The sequence below is a fragment of the Athene cunicularia genome (assembly GCF_003259725.1).
Source record: "Athene cunicularia isolate RWA chromosome 2 unlocalized genomic scaffold, athCun1 chr2_part1, whole genome shotgun sequence".
In the NCBI taxonomy this organism is placed as follows: domain Eukaryota; kingdom Metazoa; phylum Chordata; class Aves; order Strigiformes; family Strigidae; genus Athene; species Athene cunicularia.
In genome coordinates this window covers 56297093-56315118 of record NW_020799095.1, presented here as the reverse complement: position 1 = coordinate 56315118, position 18026 = coordinate 56297093, and the positions used below count along the sequence as shown (strand labels likewise).

Sequence of the window (18026 nt, the reverse complement as noted above, 5' to 3'; positions counted from 1 at the left end):
ATTCTTTGTTGGGTCTTGTACTTCGGAGAAGTGTGTGAAGTAACTGAATTACAAAATGTGCAAAACAAATACCATGATCCACCTGTTTGTTATTTTGGCGCACACAGTGCGGTCTAAATGAGATTAAGCTTGATGTAACCTTTAAAGGAGAAGTCAAGTGTGAAATGCTGACTAGAAGCAAACGTAGCTTCTGTTCTCTCTTGTCTATTCTACAAGTAGGTGATCCAAAGGCATTTGGGAGAACAGAATTCTTGCGCTGTAGCTGTCTGTGACAGCAAGGCCAGGGCTAGACATGGGAAAAAAAGGCTCTTTTGCTGCTGTTGGCAGCACAGTGCTCTGGGCAGCTGCCTGCCTGGTGAGTCAGGGCCTTGGGAGGCTGCAGCCCCTGAGAGAGGGGCTTGCATGCTACTGCCAGCTACTTCTGCTAGAGGGTGAGGGGAAACCCTTCCAGAAATAGGAGTTTCTCTGGTACACTTCACCAACCGGACACTCAAAGGCTCCTCTGCTTTCCTTAATCTTTTGAAGAGCAGCTGTGCCTTGCCCTGCTCCTTCAGGTGACGGAATTACATTCTTGGTGCTGTGAAGCCTCAGATCGCTTGTGCAGGGAAGTGCTGGAGAAGTGGGGACAAACTGATGTGAAGGGTCAGCATCATCAACAAAAAGCATGGGCAGAAAAGCCTGAGAGCAGAGGAGACCAAGTAGATCAAGGGCAAGGAGAAGGCAGATGACAGAGTGTGGGGTGCCTCCTAAATGAAGTCAATGTACATGAATATTCCAGTGAAAGACTACTTAGTAAAATTTATGAGTAAGAGAAAATTTGGATTTGCTTTCATTTAGCCAATACTGGATTTCAGTATGTCTTCCATTTCTTTGTCCTAATTTTCAAGAAGGGGTTTGGTCCCCTTTTCTTCCTCCTCTTTCCCCCATCCTAGGTGACACCTGCATGTACTCACGGCTGCACCAGAACACTACCTTCTCTTCCTAAATAGACCTTGTTGTGCATTGCCCCACTTACTTTATGTAAAGCTCACCTCAGGTTGTTTTCTGCTTCCATCATAGGTAGTAAGCTGTCAAGTTTTGACATTTTGGATTCTTATTCCCAGATCGACATTTGAAATCTTTCAGAATAGCTTTGTTTTAAAATTATAAAAAAGAAAATTCCCACACCTGCTAATATTGGCACTGAACACGTAGCACTTTTATAGTATTTAGATGGTTTAAGAACTTCTTGCATGCATATCTGTGCAGAGTCAGACCAAAGGCAGAGTTAGTAGGGGTACCAAAAGAGCACAAATGTACCCATTGCATTTTGATGGATGCTACTATTCAGGAACAGGAGCTACATGTTTCTAAAGTCAATAGATGTGCCAGCATCTGGATGGTGGCCAAGGGAAGACAGGTGAGGAAGAGGGAACTAACATGTTTAATGACAGCATCACATCTGTGAAGGTGGTGTTATCTCCATTTAACAAATGAAGAAACAGATGTGAAAGAAGTTATCGATGCCTCAGAGTGCCACAGTAACTGAGCCAGCTTGTGACATAAGCCTCGTGGTCATGTCTGTTTTGTAGCTGTTGGTAAGGCCAGGTTTGGCCTGACACAGATTTGTTTGCAAGAGAAGTGGTATTCACAGCTGGTTTGATTTTGGGAAGGGTGAGTTTCTCCAGTCCTGTTTTCTGGTCCTTTTCTGTTTGGTGGTACCACTTCATGGCAATAATTACCAGGAACCTATCCTGATTTTTATGAAAGACTGCCAGGATGTGGAAGGCCATGTGTAAATTGTTTTTAGACTGTGTATCTGATCAGAATCTAGCACTGTTGGTGGTAGATCTTTTGAGATAAAGCTGATGACAATATATTTCTCAGAAATACTTGAAAAATCCCCTAAAAAATAGTCTTGTGGAGCAGCTGGAGGCCATTATATATTCTGGTCCATTGTCATGTTTGCTTGGTGTTTTCACTTGGTCATGACAAAATAAAACGTTTGTCAGTGATGTTACTCCTCCCCTCCTACTGAGCCATGAGATGACCATATGTAATTTGAAGCTCAAGGGGCATTTTTTCACTTTCTTTCAAGCATCTTTCTCATTAGGCTACTCTTAAGTGGCCTGATCTTCTATCCATTTGAAAGCAACTTCATTTATCCTGCATCTGGTCTTTAGCAGTTGAAATAGAGATTGGGCAACAAATGCCTTTTTCATTGAACTTATGGTTTTCACTTTAAACCATGTCTATCATAGGTTTATTTCTAGCAAATTAATAAATGCCTGTTTCTGTGCTGTACTTTTAAAAAACTTTATTTACGTGGAAAAGCCTCACATTTTTTTCTGAGGGACATGCAGATGCCTCCAAGCTAATTGCCAATAGACTTCATTCATCTAACTTTAAGACCTGTGGAGAAATACTTGAGAGATTCCATGAGTTCAGTCACCACACATTGAAAGTTACTGGCTCATTTTAGAGATTGAACATGCAGAAGTGCAGATGTCATGACAAGGATGAATATATTACTAAACGTTATGCAGATCTGTCATAAACATTACGAGTACTGTTTGGGGGGGGTGTATATTTATTTGAGTACACAACTGATTAAATGCTGAGTGGATCAGATGGTTAAATTTAGAGTTCTGACATGAACTGTCTCATCAAAGTCAATAATACTACATATTCAATTTAAAACTACATGACTACTGTGTTGTCTTGGGTATGCACTGAAGAACAAGTAACATTTATAAATGACAAGAAAGAAATGAAAGTTATATCTTATTGAATAAAAAGTATACAAACACTTCCCAGAACTGAAATTAAAACTAAATGCCTATCTGTTAATTTGTTCTGAATCATACGACACAGTGGAATGCAGACTGAAAAGTTATCTTTTTTCTCCATATACTGTCTTTTTTTTTTTTTCCCACCCTGCCCAAATTTTAAATTTGTAAAAACGCTAATGCTAAAAAAAACCCTAAAACCAAACCAGTACAGTTTTGAGGACAAATCTGGAAGAGCGATTTAACATTTTAAATCAGTGCTGTGGATTATAAGATGAAAATTTGATGTTTTCTTAATTTTTCTGAAATCGAAATTGTCTTCAAGTTATACGTTAGTAGGAAAGACCTCGTTTTGGCACGATGCCTTCAAGCATTTCTTGTATCTGTGGATCCATTTTTCTCCCTTTCCACAATTTAATTAAAGACAGAGACCAGTACTTGTCCCCTGACAAATGCTGCACAGTGGCTAGCAGCAGTATTTGTAGCATTCAACAGGAAAACAGGCCAGTGCTTTGCATTTCTTTCTCCTTCCTAGCAATCCCTTCATGTTTCTTAATAATAACTACCTGTTCCATTTTGTCACATCACATATGTGGTTTCCTTTTATACTTTTGCATCCAAACGAATTGAGGCTGCATTTAGGGAGCTAAAGAGCTTCATGCAGATGGAAGATGAACAAGGTAATAGAACATGTCAAGGTACTTGAAAAAGCAATATGTAGGAATGACAGATCTATCTTTTGTCTCTGGTACAGAGATTATCTGCAAATGGCTTTGAATAGAAACATAAGATTTCAGTGAGAGGGATATAGTGCCTTTGTCATGTCATTACCTAGCAACATAATACTGAAATTATACTTTGAACTCATTCTTATGTTAAAATGCAGAACTGTTATGGTCCCTTTGCAGATTAAATACATTGCCAAGCAGACTTTTTGGCTGGGTTTTCTTTTTTTTTTTTTTTCTTTTTGTCAGTACATTAAAAATCCCCTACTTACAATATACTTTGGAGGAAAAAAAAAAAATGAAGTTAGAGCAGCATGTAGGAGAAGTGTTAAAATGAAGAATCCATTAATAGCCTGGACAGAATTTTCTATTCCTGGGGCTTGCAGCTGACCATAGAAAACACTTTCGAAGATTAGAGGAAGTGTTTATTACTGAAGAAGGAATTTTTTGTTATTAGTTTGTGCATTAGTTTGTTTGGGCTTTTCAGTGTTTTTTTTAAAGATTATTCCCTCATGTTACAACATACACTTTCAACAAAGCCTTAGCTCCAGGAGAGGAATATGTACTTGAGACATATGTAACTATTTGCCTAAATTGTAATCTTACAATCCTGCAAACTAAAAAAGAAATGCATATATGTTACATGATAAATTGATCCAGGTACTTTACAGGCTTTAACTTATTAGGTACTCATGAGTAGCATTTTGTGAAGTAGGTAAATGGATATTGACCTTATTTTATTAAATAGAGGAGGGTGATGGCCTGAAAGACAAAAACAATGTAAGAGGAAAAAAATTACTGCCCTAAAATGCTTAGACAGCAAATTATTTTAAAAAGGTGTCATTATACATTATGAATCTCGGGAAGAGAAAAAATTACTTGTAGTACTCTTTCCACTGAAGTTGACAATAGTCCATCAGGAGCAAAATGTTCTTGGCAAAACTAGATAAGCACCAAAACCTTCTGTTAGGTGTACTGAGTTTTAGTGGTGGAGTTACATTATCACATTTGAATTGATCCTTCTTGCTTGACTGCATCAGCATTTTGTTATGTATCCTAGAACACAGACATGGACATGGTATAGTTGCTCAGTATGGAAAAACTGAGTAAACTTGAACGTAACTGATTAGGGTACACCTGCAGATATGGAAGTTCTTTTTGTTGGTGTCTACCATTTATTTGAGGGGTCAACCTAATAGAGCCAAACTTCCAATTTAATCTGTACTCAGCAGGATTCAAACCTCTTCAGCAAGACCTCAGTAGATTTTTAGTCTGTTGCCTCAACCATTCTGCCTTGACCATGTGACACATTTGTAGAAACCTCGCTGTGCCTGCTGGGAAGGTCACTGCTGATGATTTGCTCTAGCCATGGAGAGTAAGATGATGTTATGGCTGTCACTGTAAGCCACAGGTCCTGTGGTCTGGCCTCTCCAGCCACTGACTGCTCTCTGTGCTTGTAAGTCACCGCACTGTGGGAAATTGGTGGGAGAGTGTAGTCCAAGGGTGTTGAGACCTGGTGATTTTTTGGGTGTCAAGATTAAGATCCTTTCAAGGAACTCTAATACCACAGAAGGCTGAGTATCATGATTTTACCTTCACTTTGTAGAGTAATTAAGCAGCCTGTGTAGTGTGTGCAGTTTTCCTGAGATACTGCTGATTTTTGTAGACAGAATGTATGAAAATCTTACTATTTTATGTCTGTATAATGTATTCTCCATAGTGTGGGAGGACATACTGCTGAGAAGGTCAGTCGTGATTCATTATATAGACATTGAATCCTCTTTTCATCATATTTGCAGCTTGTACATCTTTTCAGATACTTTTATTTGCCACTTTTCAAGTAAGTAGCTAAATTAGTAGCTGAGCTGTAAATAATAGTAAAACCCCTCTAAAAACAGTCTTACTGTTAAAGGGGAGGCATGTTTATAGATTTTTAGTGTCTTTTCTTTGCCACTAACTTGTGGAAGAGGGAACAAGAAGGTCACATCTTTATTCATGTACTAACTTAGGTAAGAAGCTTAATCCTTCAGTGGTTAAATGTTAAATTCTTCCTTCAAGTTTCCCAGCACCTTTAAGTCCATCAGCTTCTTGAATTGCACACACAATACCTTCTCCAAGCACAGAAAATCAAGGCAAAAGATTTAATACCTATAAAAAACTATTTAACAGGGAGGTTTTCTGTGAAACATTTGAAGATCCATGGCACGGCACAGACCTATTATAAAATCTCCAAATTCCCCTCTAAAATTACCGTAGAAGGCTCTGGTTCCTCACCTATCCTCACCTACAGCCAAGCGGTGAGCTAGAAGAGAAGGAGAATCCAGATGCATTAGCAATCATCAGAGATGTCTGTTCTCCTGGTTTGGTACCCCTAATGATTTAGATACTGCATATTGAAACTGATTGCAAAATCCATACTGTGGATCGAAGCTCCTTAAGAGCTTCATGCTCATCCTTGCACGGAAGGGGTAATTGTAAGTGCTCTGAGCTTCTGTCCTGGAAGTCTAAATTAAGAGCAAGCCTCTGGGCTGCTTCTAGGCCTGCAGTAACTTCCCAGGCTTTGTCCTCCCTCTGTAACCAGCTGACCTGAGCTGCCCCCAGAATACAAATCACTGCACCATGCTGTCAAAACAAATTACTAAATACTGGGCAGCACCACAGAGGAGACAGAAGACAGGATCTCAGTGAAAGTAAAAGGTTGCTCTCCCATGCTTGCTGAGGAGTTAGAACACGTTAAATGCTCTGGTGGGAGGGAAGCACTCCCCCTTTCCCAAATGCTGCTCTGAGACTTGATCCAGAAAGTAATCAGGTCTCCCATGAGGAGAGGGGGTGAGATGTAAGGAGGCTCTGCTGGAGCATCACCCACCTACCTAAGAAGCGCACCCAACACACTGCAGTGCCTGCAGGCTTTGCGGAAGGGACTCAGAGGGCAGAATTTTCTGTTTGCATCTTTCATGGTGGGGGGTGGGTACAGGCACAAACCAGGGAGGAAATTTGTGCAGGGAGTGAGCACTTGATACCCCATTTCTCCTGTGATGCTGTCTGAAGCAGGCGGGCAACTCCAGGAGCTTGATGAATGTAAGGCTGCAGGAGCAGGTCACCCATAGTCTCCATCTGCATCAGTAATGGCACTGGGAGCCACCCTGGGCTCTGGGGATACTTTTTTTTTGGCTTTCACTGTTTCATCTGCTGCCAATGCCCCGAACATGGTGCAGCAGATGTGGGCAGGGCCCTGGCAACTCTGATGTCTTTAGGGTACTTGCTTCCAGGCACTACCATGGTTATGTACCTGCTTCTGCTTACTGCTTTGTGGAGGAGCTGTGTATGCTAGTGGGGTGATTTGATCTGGTGGTTAAAATGACTTTTTATAAGCACTGTGCCTAGATGCCTTTGGGAGAAGTGGGTGAAGAGATGGGACAGGGCACTGAGACTGCTGTTTGAATAATAAAAGAATAGCTTCTGGTTAAATCTGGGTTGATATTCCCTAGGGAGCCAATACTGCCTTCAGTTACTGACATGATGGCTTTTTGCTCTTCACCTGTGAGTATCTCCCTCACCTCCCACATACCACTTGCACATAAATTCCTTACAGCCTGCTCTACTGCTTTCTTATAGGGGTGTGTGCTGGAACTGAACCCATTGGTGCTTAATGAACTAGATATTTAAAACTTATCATTTAGGTTATACCCCTACATTCTTTTAAATGAATACACTTCAAATATTTACTAATCAAAAGTAAGCTCATTTAAAATGCCACTAAATTAAGCTGATTCTACTTGCTTGAACTAATGTCTTCATATAGTTCATCCGGATTAACCAAAACATATGGACGTGGATATTTCAGTAGAGAGACAGACAGAATAATAAGGAAACCTCATTTCCATTTGTAAAAGTCCTAATTATCCTGACATTTAAGAGAGTACCAGTTTTCCAGTAAAAATACAAATGAGGAAATTTCTTTAATCAGAGCACAATATGCAAGACCTTCTCAGAACAGCTCAAACTAATGCAGACTTGAATGTTAAATGCCTGCAAGTACTGGGAAAATGGTTTGTGGAGTCCTGGGGCTTTACCAGAACCAATGCTCTGAAAACTGTGATTTCCCCATAACCCACCTAGTAGCTTTTGAACTCAGTGCCTGTTCCTAAAGTTGGCAGAGAGGCAAAGGTCTCAGAGACCTTATGCTTTGACATATTTCTTGAAAACTTATGGGACAATAAGGGAAGAAGGCAGTACTGAGGGAGGAGAGGTTTATCATGTGGGTATGAAATAGAATTTTGTAGGCAACAAAGCTGCATTTGTCCTGCCGCTTGTAAAATAAGTTGGTTTTCATTTACAGTAAACTATGCAAGCCGATACCAAAATATGCTAGAAATCCATGTTCTATTATTTTGTTAACAAGTGATTTGTAATTTACTTCATGCTTTGTCATTATTTTGAGGAGACTTGGTTGTTTTGTTTGATTTAGAAGTGAGCTCACCTACTTGCTTGTGCAGTTTGGAGATACAATTCAAGCACTGTTCTTTGCTCCATTGCACCAGTTTTGTCATGATTTTACTGAGGACTTTGTAATATGTGTTAAAAAGACAAGCTGAATATATTTGAAACTGGCATGCTAAATATATCAGAGGGCTTATTTTTCTTGGAGAGCTGAGGCCTGCCATTTGTATGCAATGAAACAATTTGGAAACATTAATCAGGTGGCCTCCATGCTGGAAGTGGATTTTGAACTCTTGATCAGTAGACTAGAGGCTGATGATAACTCACGATAAACCATGGAAATTACCTGGGGGGTGGGGGTGGGGGAAGAACTGATAGCTACACATTTTACGACAGATTATAAACTCCTAACCAGGTTATAAACCCCCTTCCCCTTTTATGCAGCTGAGAACAGTAGTCTCTTTCTTGTAAATGAGGTCTCCTACAATGGAAACTGATGGCTGAGAGTCTGAATTAAGAACACAGAAGGAAAGACAAAAGAGTGAAGCCTGTTTAATTAGGATGAAGGATACTCCCCCTTGCCCAAATCCTCCAATCCCAGTTTAGCAGAGCATAGGGTTTGTTAGTGCTGAAAGGTCTGGCTTGCTGACTTGGGGTAAACGCAATGCTTGGCAGATGAAGTCATGCATAATTAATTGTTCTTTGTTGCATTCTTTCCAATGTAATGACTTGTAGCATTCACGCTTATAATAATTGATGTTTTCTGTGTGCTGGAGCTTCAGGACAGCCAATTAAGGCAGTGGAGGTGGTAGCTGTGCAGCATCTCTAGCATCTGTCTGTTACCAACATGTGGGCTATAACTTTTTTTTCCTTTTCTTTACTTGTTTTTAGTGCCTAAAACAGTACATGCAGCTGGCAATTCAAGAAGGTTGTGGTTCTCCTATCACGTGTCCAGACATGGTATGCTTGAGCCATGGGACCCTACAAGAAGCAGAGGTATCAACACTTTTTTCTTTTTCTTTTTCTTTTTTTTTTTTTTAAAGTAAGCCCCCAAAACTTCTTTATCTACATAATAAATACAACCATACACTTTTTACTCCCTTCAATTACCTTTAATGAGCTTTTGGCAAGAAGCCTGACTGACAAGAGGAACTAGAAACGAACAGATGTTTTTCAAGGATTTTGCTCCTTTTTTCCTCCCTGTGTGCCTTGAGGAAGTCTTACTTGGCATCCGGACAACCTCTGAATTACCCATGCAGGTGACTTAACCAGAATACCCTGTATCCCAGAACTGCTGAGCCTTCATTAGCACTGTCAGTTAAATCAGATTTGATTTGACTGCAAACAAATTCTTGTGCCTCTCTTAACTCAAGAGCAAGAACTCAGACTGATGGTACACAAAAGTCTAGAATTTCTTCATATACGTTTATATTGGGCTGCAACAATCAATCTGTAGTCCAATATAAACACACAAGAGTCTATAGATATACGGAAAGAAAAGGATTTGCACAGCAGTGGGTGGAAGTAGGTCTTAAGAGATACGAAGAGTGTCTTTATTCCCAAGGCAGATATGGGAGAGGTAGAGAGCTCAGAAGCTAAATAAGGTTTATGCAGAGCTGTTTACACATCTGGCATGTGCACAGTCTCTCAAGAGTAAAGTGATTTCAAACTGGAAAGTCCAGTTTGAAAGTTGGAGGCAGAGAAACTGGAGGAAAAATGTGCTCCTTAGACCTTCTTGCACCGCTTGGGACAATGAGGTTCAAGGGGGCTGTAGATGGCCTCTGCCAGGCTGCCTGATGGCCTAGCAATGATCAAGCAGCCTCCTGCCTGTTTTAGGGCTGGTGTAAAGTTTCTTAATTGGGCTTAAGATCAAACCCATGACATGGGGAAGAGCTGTTGGCAGTGTGACTGTGGAACCCTCAGACATGACAGCTGTTCTGTGAATCTAGAAGGCCACAGAAGACTGTGGGCAAATATGATGTTGTCCTGTGGCTATTTTTGCTTGCTTGCTTTGTGAGCCAAGTAAGACCCTGCTAGGCCTAAGAACACAAGCAGGAAAAAAAACTTAACCAGGAAAAAAAAGGTGGCTAAGGGATTTTGGCTGGTATTGTGTGTTCTCTCTGCATTTGTTTGCAGGGATAAAATCAAGGAGAATCAGATCTCCATCCTGAACTGAAGAAAAGAAACTTATTTTCTGCCTTCCCTTGAGCCCTGTGTATACAGATGGCATAACTTTGGTAGAAGTATACAATCCCATTCAAGTGGAATTAGTGGCAGTGCAACTCCCAATACCAGAAATGCCTTTTTCTCCATAAAAATTCAGGGTTTCCTCTCCAGCATACATTTGAAACACCATGCTTAGCTGAATCAGGGCCTAGGAGTTACAGCTATGTTTGTTATGGCATGCAGGCGTATGGTGGAGCTTTTCTTTGGCTGAATCCAGCTATTGTGGAAAGTAGCCAGTTGTTTGCCTTCCTCCTTTCTTCTGCACAGATACAGAGAGGGTGTAGCAATGTCCCTCCTACCCATCACACCTGATGGGAGACAACTAGTCACCCCTGAAAATATAGGGTTTTTAAAGAAAATTAACAAATGGGAGGAAGAATTCTGTTCTGTTAAGACGGGGTTATGATGCTATAGGAATTATAGAGATGTATTTCCAGTTAGTAAAGCAGGAGAACACTCCAGGGCATGTATTAATGGACCATTACCTTAATCCATGGGTGATTTTTGGGCTGAAGACAGAATGACTAAACAGCCCAAATGTGCATTAGTGTCCTGTGGATGAATGAATGTTCTCATACTCCCTTTTGGCGATGCACTTGAAACGCAGACCTTCCACTTGAAAAACAAACAGGCCCCCAGCCTGGTTAAAATGAACTGCTTATGTATTTTACCAAATACCTGTTTCTTTAAGGAATAAAGAACCCCAGAACCCCCAGGAACAATAGAAAAAATAGATTATCTCTGTTAATAATCTGAGAGATTAGTATGTAAACTACAGATTATGTATGAGCACTCTATAGTGCTCATAGAACTCTAGGCTGTTCTCTGTGAAAATGTGGCCTTTAAAAGCTATTATTTTGAAAGGGCTCAAACCAGTGAATTTCTGATTAAGACTAAACTGTGATGCATGAAAGTTTTGCTTGTGTTTTTTTCCCAAGGACTCCTCAACTGTTTTCCCTAGGCCTCTTTTTCTGTCTAGACAAAAGTAAAACCTGATGGGCGACCCAAAGCCTTCAGTGGGCACTTGGGCAAAGTAAGATAAGGGGAACTGGAACAAAGGACACAGAGATACTATCTAGGGAGGATGATGTCGCTGATTTAGGAAGAAGACACCTGGACTTTACTTCACAGCACATAAACTGAAAAGAGCAGACACCGTGAAGAAGACCACGAGGGTAGAGATGTTCTGTAGAGAGACCTGGACAGGCTGGAGCAATGGGCTGAGGCCAACTGGAGGAGTTTCCATAAGGCCAAATGCCGGGGGCTGCCCTTGGGCCACAACAACCCCCAGCAGCGCTACAGGCTTGGGGAGGAGTGGCTGGAGAGCTGCCAGTCAGAGAGGGACCTGGGGGGGTTGATTGACAGCCGGCTGAACAGGAGCCAGCAGTGTGCCCAGGGGGCCAAGAAGGCCAATGGCATCCTGGCTTGTGTCAGCAATAGCGTGGCCAGCAGGGACAGGGAAGGGATCTGACCCCTGTACTCGGCACTGGTGAGGCCGCCCCTCGATTCCTGTGTTCAGTTTTGGGCCCCTCACTACAAAAAGGACATTGAATGACTCGAGCGTGTCCAGAGAAGGGCAACGGAGCTGGTGCAGGGTCTGGAGCACAGGTCGTACGGGGAGCGGCTGAGGGAACTGGGGGTGTTTAGTCTGGAGAAGAGGAGGCTGAGGGGAGACCTCATCGCCCTCTACAGCTCCCTGAAAGGAGGCTACAGAGAGCTGGGGATGAGTCTCTTTAACCAAGTAACAAGCGATAGGACAAGAGGGAATGGCCTCAAGTTCTGGCAGGGAAGGTTTAGACTGGATATTAGGAAGCATTTCTTTCCAGAAGGGGTTGTTAGGTGCTGGAATGGGCTGCCCAGGGAGGTGGTGGAGTCCCCATCCCTGGAGGTATTCAAGAATCGGGTCGACATAGCGCTGAGGGATGTGGTGTAGTTGGGAACGGTCAGTGGTTGGACTAGATGATCTTCAAGGTCTTCTCCAACCTTGATGATTCTGTGATACTTCTTTGAAGATGCTCACTCTATTTTTACTACAAATGCTCAGACTATGTAAATGAATTCTAGGAACTCATTATCATAAGACGCCCCTTTCCAGGAAATCTAATGAATGTGTATGATTGTGTGTGTGTAAACTGATGTTCCTTGCTAGTTCGTGGGAGCCCTTATGGTGGAGAATCCCCAGGGTGAGCCCAGCGCTGCTAATAAAGAATACCTGCTTAACAGTTATATTGGAATCTGACGAGTTAATGTCTTTGTTTCAATTTTAAAACAGAACCTTATTCAGATAGTAGAGAATGTGCTTAAATATGGCTGTTCTTTAGTATGGAAGTACTATTTAGAATTACAGTTTATTCATTACACACTCTGAAACTCCTGGTGTAAACATATGATCCTTCTCACCTCTGGAGTGTCTGGATGTTTGGTCTCTGGCTTCTGGCGGGAAGAGATTCCTCACCAGGACGGTGCCATGAGGAATGACACGTTGCCTGTACTGGGGAGGGGAAGGAAATTAGTCTTTTGTTTTCCCCTGTGTTAGTATCAGGGTTTTGAAAAAGTGTCTTTTCCATGGCACGTCCATTTCAGGCTCTGCTCTGGCTGATGTTTACTGTACTGTTACAGTTTGAAGAAAAAGTTGCAGTTCAAACTGTCTCTGTCATGGATATGGTGTTAAATTGGTTCCTATACTTTGCCCTAAATTGTGTCTAATTATGTTCACTAAAGTGGTTTCTTTGTTTGCTTTTTAAATGCCTTTTGCCCTAGCCTGCACAAGGGAGATAAGGTGAACTTAGGCATAATTTGAAGTAAAGCCTTTTCATTGACTTCAATGCATTTTGGATTGAGCTCTCTTGAATAAGGAAACTGAACAATTAATAACAAAGCTTATAAGCAATTTATAACACATTATAGCTATGAAAGTTCCTCTAGTCCCCTCTGTCAAGGTCCTTATTCAAAGTGTGTAACATTTCTTCAGTGCTTTCCAGTGACCTATTTGTCTTCTGTGAATTAAATCTGTTTTGTCTTTTCAATAAAACTCTTCAGAGTTTATCTAGTTTGGTACTAAATTATGAGAGCTTTTTCACAGCACTTGCCTTGATGCTGAGACACGTGTTTCTTGTGTTGCTTTCAAGGGGTGGAGGGCAGCAAAAACTCTCGTTGACATTTTAAACAGGGAATAGAATTTCTTCTTGTATGTCTCATGAAGAATGAGCAAATGTGAATAGCAGGAATGTGTCTCTCTGAAACAGTTGAGTATTTCATCAGTGTTTGTAGAGTAAACTGCTTATTCATAGTGTGTAAGAGATGTTGGCAATTAAGGCTTCTTTACTTTTGGTATTTGTGTCCCTTTGGACCTCAGAAGAAAATGTTCCAGATTTTTATTCTTAAAAAGCTTAAAATGAATGCTCATTTGAACGAGAAAATTGTACTTTTCAGTAGTTTGAAAATGTTTTCTGAAACCCCTCTGTTTGTTGTTCTGGGTTTTTTTGGTGTGTGTTTTTTTGTTTTTTGGTTTTTAAATCTAGTTAAAACGGGTAGGTTCCCCAGCAGGTTTTGGTTTTTTTTTTTGTTTTGACAAAGTGCATTAAAACAGAAGTAGTTGTTCCACTGGAGTGTTCAAAATAAAGTTCAATCCAAGGACATACCTTGACCTGTTACATCAAGATTGCAGCTGCTTGTGGTATAGTTGGTTTTAAGTAGAAATAAATGGGTGTTGGTGATGGGAAGGCAGTGATTTTGGCTACAAACTGTTTCAAATAGCTGATTACACACACAAAAAAAGGAAAGTTTAAAAGCAGTCTCGTTAAACAAGATGTTGGTCCTTTCAAGCTCTAATAGTACAATAAACAAAAACGATTTCTATTCCTTCCTGGAAGGAGAAGATAGAAGGAAGATCTTCTATTAATACAGTTCTCTCTAACCATGCAGACAACTTCTGTCTAGAATATTCCTGTATCCCTTGGGAATTTGCTCCATTGATTTAATTGGACCAGTTAATATCCCTAATCTAAATAAGGGACAATTTATCATGGTTTGAAATGGGTTTACTTGGTGCAAATCCAATCATCAGTGTAAGCTATGAATCAGGGTAAGTCTCAGCTGCATACAGGGATTTCTAATGCAGTACTCACTTGGATAATGTCTAGGGGATTGTGCTTTGCTATTTCTGATTCCTGTATTGTTTTGAAGCTTGTAAAATTGATGCCAATGATCCATGGATACATAATCTGATTAGTATAGAAACCATGCAGCAGGCAGTAAAGGAGATGATACTGATTTGGGCTCACCTTTTGCCTCATAAGTTTGACAAGGAGAATTACCGCTTTGCATGCAGTGCAGATTCTGCTTATTGTCCCTCTGTCTGTGTAAATCTGTAATCTGTGCCAGGGCTAACCTGACAGAGGGTTGTCAGTGCTTTGTAAAGCAATGCTGAAATGGGACAGTGACCCAGATCTTTGAATTCTCAATTGTGCTATATTCTATACATAGCTGAACAAAATTCTACTGAGAGTCAGTTTAAAGTACCAGTTTTATTTTTAATTTGAAAATTATTTTACATTTTGCCAGGGGTGATTGAAATGGTAAAATGAGGAGGAAGGTGAGAAAATGTTGCAGCCTGACCTATCTTTTTCAGGGTCAAAATTAAAATTGTTGTTGTTTTTATTTACTCAATTTTAAATAAATCCAAGGGGACCAAATGAGAGAGTCTTATTTTTGTTTTTATTTGTCACTAAATTAGAGAAGAGCTCCTTAATAAATGAATAATATTTCCGATTAGTGAGCACAGTAGCTGATGGAGAAAGGTGTGGGTGTGATTTCTAACAGTAGAGAGATTGAACTCCCATACCTCTTTTGAAAACAAACCACAGCCCAAGTTAAAACTATTCTGCAGTCCTTGCAAAATTAAACAGTGCCTCTGTGAGTGGGACCTTTGTAGAGGTGAGCAGTGCAGCACTTTGTAAGTGGCTGTTACTGCTGCCAGTGCAGGATCTGCTCTTGCTACGTATCCACTAAAGCGGGAAGGGGAGAAGCACTTGTCCTGGTGAACTTCCCTCCCTTGGCATTATTGAGTTTGATTCATATGGGTGTGAAAGGAAGTAAGATCTATTCAGTTTTCTTGATTGCCTCCTTGCATCTCCCTTGAAAGCCTGAGAATAGGTGGAGTAGTGATTTTCCCTTTCCAGTGTGGTAGCCAGTGTTTAAAAACAGGGGAGTTGTTCTTTTTTTGGCTCCTGGTTACTGCACTGCCCAGGTTACAAGGAACAGTTTGCCCCTTTTGTAAACTGAACCCAATTATTTAAAACCCTTTCATTTTCCTTTCTTTGTTCTTTTGTCTCATGCAGTAACAACACCCCTGGTTGTCGTACCACACTGGGCAGTCTTTTGGACACTTGGCAAGGGTCTAGCTAAAGCCTTTTGTGGTAGTAAACCTTCAAAATTTTGCTTTTTTTCCATGGGTATTTTTACTTCAGGTGAAAACTGCTGTTCTTAGCAAGAGCTCCTCCATGTTCTTGTGTTCTATAACAATAGTATTTTAACAGCAGATGTTGCTTACAGGGTATAGAAAACCAGAAAACTTACTTCAACTCCCAACATACCGATAAGTCTGAACTCAGCATCTTTATAGGAGAGAAGAGTTCTTGTTTCTCATTTCTTCATAGGTTTTTATTGTAACCATAACCCAATATTTTAAAAAAAAATAAAAGGCCTAAAAACTTGTCCTGTAGCATTTCTTGATGCATTGAATAATTTCATAGGCTAGAATAAGAAACATCTGATTTCTGATGTACTTACGGTCTTTCTCTTTTGGCCCTTTGCCATCTGCTTGGGTTGCTTGTTTGCTTCCTCCCCAGATCTCCGCCCTCTGTCCAGCCCAGACATGTTCTACAGGAGAGGTGTTTGGGATGAATTCCTGGTGGGGCTGGAAAAATTGTATGAAGAGGAACATTTAGACCCTGATGCCAAGTAGGAGATAAACACCTAATCCCCCTACCCTGCTTATGGCCTCCTTCTTGATTAAGTGTAAATGAGATTAAAAGTTCACTGAGGAAAGGATTTCCTGTTTTTTTAGGGGACCTGATACTTAAGTTTCTTTTTTTTTTTTTCAGTTGAGTTTGCACATACAGCTTTGATGTGGAAATAAATTTAAGCAGCAGCAGATTGTGCATTCCTTTCCTCATATCTAAAGATACGAAATCTGTGAGAGGCTTTGGCTCGGCACCACTTGGGCTGACCTCCATGTGGGTGCTGTCAGGAGCTAGTCTTTCAGAGCCTGGTGGAGTTGGTGGCAGAGGTGACGGACTGCAGACCGCGTGTGTTCAACACCTGGAGCTTAGTGCGGGGAGGGAGGAGCTGAGCTGTGAAGAGGATAGGAGGAGGAAGAGTGAGGCTGGGTGAAACCAGCAGGGAAGGCTGACATGGTAAGGTCCCGTTTTCAATAGGAGAAAGGGAAGCTTTCAGCACTGACACTGCTTCCTATTGAAATCTGCAGCCACTGTAATCAAAAAGGCTGGGTTTTAATACATGGGAAATTCTGGACTCAATAGAACTGCTCTTGAAAAACTGTTAAAAGCAAGCACAGAAAGACCACAGACACCTAAACAATTCACTCAAGTGGCTCTTAAAGCATTGAGACTCTCTGTTTTAATTTAGTTGTAATGAAGGAAAGTTTAAAGGAGTTGCCAATGTTCACCCAGCTAGAGAAAAGCAGATGACTCTTTTTGTTTTCCAGATCTATTTAGATTTGAAGCTGCCCTGGGGAGAAGTGGGCAGTACTGAAATGATGTGTCTTGTGAGTTTTATATAGCTTTGTTGGTTGGCTTAATTCTTTGCTGAAGCTGCTGAACTTGACTCTTTTTTCTCCATTTGGTTATTATTTGTTTTCCAAGAGCATTTCAGCTGACTTCTGATGAACAGGTGAAGACTTTCCCAGGAAGCTTTCTGTGTTTTACAGTCATATTAATGTAATACTGTTTAACCATGCAAATACTTTCATATTAAAAACAGTTTACACCCTGAATTCAGAAGCTGAATCAGGACGGTCCTTTGACCCAGGGCTGACTTACTAGGCTAAGAATATGCTTTGTAAAGATTTGTTGGTGTTTCCCAGCTTGATTTTACATCCTTTGATTTCTTCAACTGTAAGTCTTTTAAGCATCTTTGAACACTTAATAATCCAACTGATGTCAAGATTTTTTTGTATGACATTGGTTTAGTCAAATAAATAGTCCAAACGTATGCTTCAAAATTACATTTTAATTCAAATTGATTTGAGATTTTAATAAAGCATTCTCATATTTTATAATGTAAAAATGGATATATTATTTTCTTTTTTCCATATATGAAAACAAATGTATTCAAAGCATGATATTGAATATATAGTTTATTTTTTTGTCTTTGTATTTCTTCTCACAAGTGCCATGCCACACAACCCAGAAGGATAGCAAGGGCTAGTGTCTGCTTCACTGAGGGCATAATTTTGCTTTTTACAGTAATCTGGAGTACTGTGATGTGAGGGTTGAGAACTCTACATTTTGAAGCTATCAGTTCTACACTGTTACACAGTGCTTCAAATGATCAGGTCTTGTATTAGTATTCGCCTATGTTTATTTTCAGTAAGAGAGAAAGGTTTTTTCAGTGCTGGTACAATATTATGAATGGATCAAATAAGGAGAATGATCTCAAGATTCTGAATGCAACAAATATGTGGCTTCTGAAGTATCTGTGAACTTTCTTCTAAACCAACCCCTCCTTACCCTGTATACAGGTTTGCTTATTAGCTTTAAATAGGGTACTTGGTTTTCTTACTTAGACCGATAATTGGAGATTAGAGCATTTATAGGTTGCTAGTTTAATTACGGTATGGTGTAAA

At 40.5% G+C, this 18026-nt stretch overlaps 1 protein-coding gene across 11 annotated transcripts in view; it reads left to right on the top strand.

Annotated features, from left to right (window-relative positions):
- The window catches only part of RNF144B (ring finger protein 144B), a 96402-nt gene that overhangs the window by 61033 nt on the left and 17343 nt on the right, over positions 1-18026 (top strand). For all 11 annotated transcript variants that reach the window (XR_003397762.1, XM_026842567.1, XM_026842557.1 and 8 more), the window contains one exon: positions 8825-8929. Coding sequence is in view for 10 of the 11 variants with exons in the window: in XM_026842567.1 (XP_026698368.1) it covers positions 8825-8929 (105 nt within the window). In the remaining variant the exon portion in view is untranslated. The remainder of the gene's footprint in view (positions 1-8824; positions 8930-18026) is intronic.